The sequence below is a fragment of the Phoca vitulina genome, unplaced genomic scaffold (assembly GCF_004348235.1).
Source record: "Phoca vitulina isolate PV1807 unplaced genomic scaffold, GSC_HSeal_1.0 scaffold91, whole genome shotgun sequence".
NCBI classification, from domain to species: Eukaryota; Metazoa; Chordata; class Mammalia; order Carnivora; family Phocidae; genus Phoca; species Phoca vitulina.
The window spans coordinates 2495543-2504774 of NW_022589794.1; the positions used below are offsets into that span (position 1 = coordinate 2495543).

Genomic DNA, 9232 nt, shown 5'->3' on the forward strand with positions numbered 1-9232 from the left:
GTCGTCAGCCTAATTAGCATTAGCCATCAGCAGGGGAAGCAGTTCGTCTCAATAGGAGGAGGCAGCCCGGGCCCACGGCTCTAGTTCAGGCCACGGCAGCTTTGCGAGGCCCGTGGCCGCCGGCTGCCCGCAGTGTGCGGCCCCTCACCGCCCCTCCCCCCACCTCTGCCTCAGGCCCGAGCTCTGTGCAGCCCCAGGGCGTACCTGGGCATCCTCGCCTGACCGGCGAAGCCACGCAAGAGAAGGGACTCCGTGGCTCCAAACTCCTGTGCAGTTTTGAGGCCCCGTTCCTTGGCGGTGGAAACTCAGCTCACCACGTCAGGGGGCCTCCTGGTCACCCTCCCAGGCCCGAGTTCACGGCCTTGCGGGCGTGACGGACAAGACACCGGCCCACCGGCCCTGGCAGCGCCGGGCGGGACCGTCCCAGCAGAGTGGCGCGTGGCTGCAGCCCGCAGGGCCGGCCACCCGGGCCGGGATCACACCCTGGCCTTCCCCGACCTCTAGTGAAGAGCGGCACTCCCTCCCGTTGTGAACACACGAACACACGCAGTCCTCCTTGTAGCCACCGTCCCCGCGCAGTGCCCGTGGGCGCCGATCAGCGGACGCCGGGCCGTGGCTCCCGGGGACACGCGATGAGCTTCCTGTGAGCCTCGGGTCACACTTTTGTTCACTGGTCAGTAGACGGCCTTATTTGATGTGTTTCTGTTTGTAGACACCTTACTTAATCTATGCTGTCGACTCAGTACCACGACCCCCGCCAGGAGCTGTCTTCTGCCTGAACAAAGCGCGCGTCGCATTTCCTCCGCCGGCCCATGCAGCCTCGGCGGGCTTAGGAGCGCAGCTTCCGCTCCACGCTGGGGGCCCCTTTCAACAGTGAACTCACCAACACAAGCCACAGAAATGTGGAAACAGGCACTCCACCGCCCGCGAGGACATGCTCGCAGGCCCCACTCAGGCTCAGCGGGCGCGCGGTCCCCACTCCCGTCCCGCGGCCCCGCGTGGGTGCAGGACGCCAGGAGCGCCGGCCACTGCCTGACGGTGACCAAGCCAGCGGGGCCACAGACACAGAATGGCCAGCAGGGAGGACGGACGGGCAACAAGCCTCAGCTTCATCGGCAGCACGTGGACGGTGATTTTGTCGTCGGTGGAAACCGCAGGGCGTTTCCTTCGCGGGAGGTCACGGGGGTCTGGGAGGGGAGAAGCGTCGGTGCATACAGACACAAGGTCAGCCCTGCGCAGGTGGGTCTGACCGGCGTGGGCCGGGTGCCGAGCGCCTGGGCTTCAGGTCCCGCTGTGTCCCCGAGATGCTGTGGGTGCTGAACGCATCACCTCGCCCGGGCTACCGTATTGAAGGACCACAGGCGGGTGGCTGAAGCAGCAGGTGCTTATCCCGTCTGGAGCCCAGACGTCTGAGATCAGGTGTCAGCGGGCCGGGTCTGAGGCTCTGAGGGAGACTCCGTTCCAGGTCCCTTCCAGCTCTGGGGCCGCTGATGGGCTGGGCGCCCCCGGGCTTGTGGATGCGTCCCTCCCATCTCTGCCTCCATCTTTCCTGGGCTTCCTCCCTCTGTGTGTGTCTGTGTCCTAACCTCCCCCTACAAGGACCCCAGTCATTGCGTCAGGACCCACCTGACCCGTGGGCAATCTGGTCTGAACGAATTACGCCTGCGAAGACCCGATTCCCAGCAAGGTCACCTCCTGAGGCTCCAGGTGGACAGGGTCTTGGGGGCACTATTGATGCCAGCACAGGGGGACCTCCTCACGGGCCTGTCCATGTCCATGGAAGGCATTGCGGAGCGAGCTGTCGTTGTGGCTCACCAGCCTTCTGACCTCACCTGGTTGCACCTCCACCTGCTGGGGCAGCGCGTGTTGCCCGCTGGCTTTGGGAGGATGTGCTATCCTGGCGGAATGCGCGTGGCTCCGTGGCTGCCCCTCCCGCTGCAGAGAGGAGCCGCTCTGATGGCCTTCCGGCCATTTTGGCAAGTGACCCCGGTCTTGTCCTCGGCTCACTGGACAGGCCATTCTCTGTGGGTTCTGGGGAGGGGTACGGGGTGGGCGCTCAGGAGCAGGGGGCAGGGCGGGGAGCTGCTGGGAGTCTGTGTCTGCCAGGATTCCTTGGGCTCGGGACCTTGGGGGGAGAGGGTCAAGCCAGTGTGGGTCAGGCACCAGTCCTGCTCCCCAAGGACAGTTTCTGACTTTGGAGGTGAGCCCTGCTCAAGCCTGCGGGAGGCTCCCAGGAGAAAGGGGAGCAGGCTCCAGAGCCGTCTCCACATTAATCGTTTTGAGAGCTTAGTGTGGCCCCTGCAAACTCGCTCCATGCCCCCAGGGCGCCCACCGTGGGAGCCGTCCCTCTGACTTGGGCTTGAGCTCTTTGTCACCTGCGGGGGCACGTGGCCCTAATCCCATGGCCCGTGTCCTTGTGGGAAGAGGGAATGGGATGAAGAGCACACACCAGGAGGCAGGCTTGGGATGACGGAGGCCGAGGTGCAGGGAGGCAGTCACCAGAGGCTGGGAGAGTCGGGGAGGACCCTCCCCGGAGCCCCGGGAGGGAGGACGTCCCGGCCACAGCTTGACTCTGGACTCCTGGTCCCAGAACCTTGGGAGAACACGCCTCCGTGGTTTTGAGCCCCGGCCTGAGGTTCCTTGTCAGGCACAGTGAGAAGGAAGGCCTGTGTGTTCAGGGCAGGCTGTCATGAGGGCATAGCCGCCCGGGGATCGGGGTCCCCAGTGGGCAGGTGACACGGCTCCCAGGCCGGCCGTGGGCGCTCGTGACGTGCCTCCTCAGGGCGCCGGGCAGCGGGGCCAGCGTGACCAAGCACGACACCCTGCCACGAGGCCTGCCCTGCCCCTGCCGCGTGGCCCGGGGTGACCGTTCCTCTGCGAGACACCCAGGCCTCCCGGAAGCTGTTGCAGATGCTCCCCTGGGCTCTGAGGAGGGCCGCCCCGCGTTGACGTGGAGCCCGGGACAAGCCGCTCCCCGAGGCAAGGTGGGGACTCTGCTGCCTGAGGTCCCGGGGGCCCGAAAGAGCGCCCCCCAGTTTTTGGTTCCTGCTGGGCCCCCCACAGAGGAGTCGCAGACTGTGCCGGCTCCCGCTGTTTCTGCGTGGCCACGCGGCCACCCGTCCCCAGGCCGCACGGCCCTGGACCCACGCTTGGGGCACGAAGCAACAGCATTTGAAGCAAGGGCCGGATGGTCTGGGAGGCGGTGGGACGGCCCTCTTCCGAGTCTCCGGGAGGCTCCAGGACCCGTCCCAGGCAAACTTCACAAGCCCCGGGATGATGTGACGGGCCGTCCAGCGGGTGACGGCCACCGCTCGCCTGGAGCCGCATGAGAAAGCCATGCAGTGGGGCTCTCTTACTTCCTTTTGAAGAACCGGCCACTCCAGGGAACAGCGGCCTGTGGGGTAAATGCAGGGACCGCCAGGCTCCCCTGAGGCCGGTCCGGTTGGAGCTGATCGCAGGACCCCGCTCCCGCCAGGGCTGTGCTCCGTGCCCTGGGGCTGCCCCAGCCGCCGCGTGAGAACCAGGCGCAGGTCCCGAGCGAGCTTCAGGCTCATGTCACACATGAAGTTCTGTGTAACGTCCGATGGGCCGGCCATCTCGGGGGTCCTTCTCTGGGCTCGGGAGGGGGCAGGGATGGTGGGGAGGCCCTGCCAGCTGGGGGGCTCCGGCTGCCTTCGGGACCCCCTGCTCCGGGCGGTGTGCTGGGACGTGCTTCTGGAGCCGGTGAGCAGGGGAGGCCAGGCAAGGCTCCGCGGGGTGCGGCGTGTGGGCAGGACCCACCCGCAACTCACAGGACTCCGATCGAGCGTGATTGGCAATCGGGTGAGTAGTAACTCCAGCTGGGGTCCTTCTGGGGCAGGGGCTGTGGACACCAGGTCTCACCCGCTGAGCACCGCCCCGCACATCCTTCTGGGGTGTGCCTGGGGTGAGGGCTCAGCCCTGAGGCAGGACCCACACGCCCCGCCCCTCCCTGTGCCTGTGGCTGGGTCAGGGACTCCAGCACCGGGTGGGTGCCAGGGGGCCTGCGAGGAGGCTTCCTAGTCCAGCCCCACTCCCCTACCCAGCTCCCCCTTCCCTCTCCCCAAGCCCCACCCCAACCCACTGGCCTACCCCACTCCCTGACCCGCTCCCTGCCCTACTCCTCCTTCCCCTTCCCCCTCCCCCACCTGCCCCGCTCCCTACCCAGCTCCCTCCAACCCGCTCCCCTCCCCTCTCCTTGGCCCCACAGGCCCCACTCCCCCCAACCTGCTCCCCTGCTATGCTCCTCCTCCCCCAGCAGCCTCCCCTCCACTCCCTTGCCCTGCTCCACGCACCCCCCAACCTGCTCTCCAGCCCACTCCCCTGCCCTCCTCTTGGGGACCCCACCCCTGGGCCAGATCCCTGCTTCCCACAGGGTCCACTCACCCAACAGGTTTCAACCATAAATGAAGATTCATTGGAGCAATGAACATTTTTATTAGACAAAATTAAGTTCTGATGCACATTATCTCTGTCAAGAGCAGAGGAAAGGAAAGAGCTCTGTGCGCTCCCTGCCTCTCATCAGAAGCATCTGCGTGTTTACGGCTCCGCCCAAAGCCCCGACTGCTTATTAGGTTTGGTTACAAATGAACCGTTTTAAACAAACAACATGGATTTTTCTGAATTCGTGGCACGGCCAATTTACAATTGAATTAGTGGAAGAAGAGGGCCTGCTATTAAGCTTTATTAGATTCTATTTGCTTGTATCTTTGCCATTTGAACATGACAGTTGTTTAGAAAGAAAGAAAACCATCCCCAGCAGCCAGGCAGGGTGGAGCCGATCTGAGTACGAGCCTCTGGACCTGCCCCGGGGAGAGAGTGTGCCCCCAGCCAAGTCACTTCCATCCTCTGAGCCTCTGCTTCCCCACCTATAAAATGGGCACAGAGGTTCTCAGCACTACCAGGCTTATTTCAAGGAGGAAGTGGGATTGCAGTTTTAAACATATTTCTCCCCTCTTTCCTTCCTCCCTCCCCCTCTTCCTCCTCCTTCTTCCCAGAATTCTCACCAGCACTTTCCCAGGCAGGTGGGGAGAGGAGGTTGCATGGCTGGAGACCTTCTTCGCTCTGAAAAGAACCACCTGTGTCACGGGGCTGGGAAGATACTGTGTGTGTGGGGGGGGGGGGGCAGGGACGACGTAAACAGGGGTGCCGGTCGGTGTCCAGCAGCAGCTCTCTGTAAAGCGCGCCCTGCTTTGTGGTGCCGACCACTCCCGCTGACGAGTATTTCCACCGTGGACCATTGCCAGCCACCAGCCTGCCATCCGGAGCCGCCCTCACTTCCTCCCCAGGACAGACCATGGCTAGAGCGCAGGTCGTAATGATGTGATAATAAGTAGCAAGTGGTGAGTTTTGACTGTTACCTTTGTTTTCAGTGTAATTTTTTTTTTTTTTTTTTTTAAAGATTTTATTTATTTTTCAACAGAGAGAGAGCGACAGCGAGAGAGGGAACACAAGCAGGGGGAGTGGGAGAGAGAGAAGCAGGCTTCCCGCTGAGCAGGGAGCCCGATGTGGGACTCGATCCCAGGACCTTGGGATCATGACCTGAGCTGAAGGCAGACGCTTAACGACTGAGCCACCCAGGCGCCCCTCAGTGTAATTTTTAATTGTAGGTTCATATAATTTACTTTTTAGTAATGCTGTATTTCACAACTGGTTCACAAAACTCCTGAAAATGTAAAAATTGACCCTTGCAAGTGGGTCGTCTGTGCGAGGGAAGTCCGTCTGCTCTGAGACGGGCCCTGGCTGCTCGCGTGCGGTGGGCAGACCCTTTCCTGCCTCCCTTCCCTGGCTGCGCCGGGGTGGGAAGCTGGGGGTCTGCGATGGCAGGGACGCTCCCACTATTCCTTCTATAGGTCCAGCCCTCAAGTGGCCGCGGCTCCTGGGGTCCCTTCAGCCGCTGGAAGGCGAGTCCCTGGGATGCCCCAGTGCCCCCCTCAAAGCCTGGGCACTTCCATCACGTGATCCATCCCCTGCATTCAAGGCCCGTTTGATGGATGGGACCCTTCCTGGCACAGCGGGGTGGCCTCAACCACAGACAAAGAAGAAGAGTTACTGTGCTTTAAGGCCAAGGAGCGAGAACAGGAGGTCAGAGGGTCTCAGGGGCTGGGTTCTCTTGAGGACAGCCCGTGGACGGATGGTGGTGGGGCCCCAGGGGAGTGCGTGTCACCATGTGTTAGAACAGACAGGGATCTGCACCAGTGGGGACGCCAGCCCGCCACGACCAGGGCCATGCCACGCGGTGACCGCAGAACTGCGCAGGACCGTGTCCACAGCGCCTGCACCTGGCGGGAGCTGCAGCGGCGTGGGGCTGGGGCTCTGGGGATTGAGTTGTGCCCCGGGGTTCCTGGGCGGTTCTTCTTCGGGGAAAGGGCTGCTCGCGAGGTGGTAAGGGCTAAGAGAGCGCCGTGATCCGCCCCTCGTGAAGAGGGCGGCTTTGTCCCGTGCTTACGGCAGACAGAGAGCCTCCGCCTCGCAACACGTCCCCCGGTGACCGTGTCCTCGGAGCCACCCAGGACCTGACAGACAGCAGGCTCTCAGAAGGTGCCGCCTCCCGTGAGGACGGGAGCTTGGTCGAGACACCTCCGTCGTCCCTGAGGCTGTGGGGCCACAACCAGCGGCTTCCGTGGGACTGTCAGTTTGCCTAATGAACTGTAGCACCGTGAGTTTTATCGTTGGGGCAGCGACACGTCCCATTTTAAACCACGGGCAGTCCGCTTTGCGTGCCAAAGTCTGCGACGTGTCTCGCCTTCACTTGGAAGCTTCTGGAGGTGTGTGTACTCGGGTCTTTGGCGACAGATGGACTCTGGCCGGGCGTTTGCCTCCACTATGGTCTTAAAATTTGGGGAAGATCCGAAATAGAGAGGGCTTTGGTGGCCTTGGGTTTGAGCTGGTGGAATTCTCTGGGGAGAAGCTGGGGCCGGTCAGGGATTCCACAGCAACAGGGACTGGGGCCCAGGAAGGAGCAGGGGAGGAGGGGGCGGTGGGGTGGGCGCCCAGGGTGCAGGGCGCTGGGGGAGGGCCACGAGCCGAGGGGCCTGGGATGGGGGACAGTGAGGTGCAGACTCACTGCGTCTCTCCGGGGCCAGAGAACAGTGAATGCACGACCCACGTGCCCCTCTGACCCTGAGGGTCGGTCAGAGCCCCCACCTTCCCCAGAGACTGACCCTAAGAGAGGGCGAACAGCTGCTGTCTCAGGGCTGAGACCCCCAGCACTCCCAGAATGGCCCTCCTCTTCAGAAGGAGACACGGCGGGGGCGACGGCTGTGATGCTTTCCCTGGACCGGCCCTCCCTGGAAGGTGGGCTGCCTGGCCCCAGCACAAGGACAACAGGTAAGTCCCACGTGCCCCCGGCGTGAAGCCCTTTTGTCCAGAAAGCCTGCCAGCGGCGCCAGGCAACTCGACAAGAATGGGAAGTCACGGGTGGGGCCACGGTTTCTGCCCCTGGGAGACCCCTGAAGGGCATCGGGACCCCCTGCTGGGAGGACTGGGCGGTTGGGTTTGCAGGAGCTGGCATCTGGGTGAGCCAGGCCAGCCCCGGGGTCCTGTCACCCGACAGCCCAGGCCTTCCACCAGAGTTAGGGAGCAGCTAGGTGCACACAGGTGCAGCCGGCATGGGGGTGCTGGTCATATCAGGGAGGGGCCAGTGCTGGGGTGCACCTGGGGCTGCATACAGCCGGGCACTGAGTCTGATGGGGGACGGGAACAGGCAGGACTGGGTCCGGCTTCCCTCCCAGGGCCCTGCAATGTTCGCTGCAATCGTTAAGCACCGTCCTGCCCAGAGACGGCCTCTTGGAGCCCCTGGGACAGCCCCGTGGGGCACGTGCAGCCTCTCAGCTCCCGCCCTGGAGCAACAAGGCTGCGCCGGACAATACAGGAACAGATGGGTGTGGCTGTGTGCCAATAAAACTTTATTTATAAAAACAGGTGCAGGGCCGTGGGTCATCCTTGGCTGACGCCTGCCTCAGAGCAGCGAGGGAAGGCGGCTGGCCCCGGGCGAGACGCTAGAACAGGGCCCCCGACCCCGGACGACTGGCAGCTGGGACTCCGGTGGACGAGATGCGCTCTGTCCCATTTGATCCGCCCTGTGCTGGATGGAAGCAGCACAATCTCCTCGTCTCCCCTGCCTGGGGCGTCGTGGGGTCCACTGCGGCCACGTCTCCTGTCTCCCCCTCTCCCCAGCCTCGGGGAGGGTGCTGCTCTGCGTTCTGGGTTTTGCCTTAGATGGCCAGAAGACGGAAGAGGCCCAGTCCTGCCTGGAGCGGACGGGAGCTCGGCCGCCCTCTGAGTTCATGGGGGTCACTTCCGCGAGGGGGGAATGGACAGGGGGCTTCAGCACATGCAGACTTGGCCGTCCCGGCGGCCTGGACTGGAACACCGTAGAAAAGGCACGTGATTTGGAGGTGGAGCTGGCTTCAGGCTCTGTGCTCCTGGTGGGGTGGCCGTCCCTGGCCTCTGCCCCCGGAGTGCACAGGGAGGCCCCCGCTGTCTCAGGGACACGGCCTGCGGGCAGCCCAGGCGAGGTCCCGGCTGGGGGTGGCACAGGGCATGGCCAGAGCCCTTTGGGGTCCAGTGGCACGGTAGGTGGGGAGGGGCCTGAGTCCTGGCACCCGGCCCAGCGGGTGAGCCCGACACCAGGTCCTCGGGGTCTGCATCAGGGGAGGGGTGCGGGGTGGGGCTGGGGGTCAGTGCCGCCCGTGCCTGATCCAGTTTCTGATGGTCCACTTCTGGCCCGAACACCTCTGCACCACCAGCCGCAGCCCGAAGTTGGCGTCTTTGGACATTTCCACCTCCAGGCACCTGCCAGTGTCCCGGCTCACGATGGGACCACTCTGTGGGGAGGGGGACCAGGTCAGCATGGACGCCCAGGGCTCCCGTCCTGACAGCATCTCGGGGTGGGGCTGATGACAAGCCCCATGCAGATCACTGCATGGCCACGCGAGACTCAGGGGACTGTCTGTCCCATCCCTCTGTGCCCTCCTGGTCCTTCTGTTCCCACCTAGTCCCTCTGCCTCCTCCTGGTCCTTCTGTCCCTCTGTCCCTTCCTGGTCCCTCTGTCCCCACCTAGTCCCTCTGTCCCCTCCTGGTCCCTCTGTCCCCACCTAGTCCCTCTGCCCCCTCCTGGTCCTTCTGTCCCCATCTAGTCCCTCTGCCCCCTCCTGGTCCTTCTGTCCCCACCTAGTCCCTCTGCCCCCTCCTTATCCTTCTGTCCCCACCT

At 63.7% G+C, this 9232-nt stretch overlaps 1 protein-coding gene across 1 annotated transcript in view; it reads right to left on the minus strand.

Moving 5' to 3' along the window:
- Positions 1-7061: 7061 nt before the first annotated feature.
- The window catches only part of GALNT9 (polypeptide N-acetylgalactosaminyltransferase 9), an 80016-nt gene continuing 77845 nt past the window's right edge, over positions 7062-9232 (minus strand). Inside the window, exon 11 of the mRNA XM_032396312.1 lies at positions 7062-8846. Within this exon, the coding sequence (XP_032252203.1) occupies positions 8700-8846 (147 nt within the window). The 3' untranslated portion in view covers positions 7062-8699. The remainder of the gene's footprint in view (positions 8847-9232) is intronic.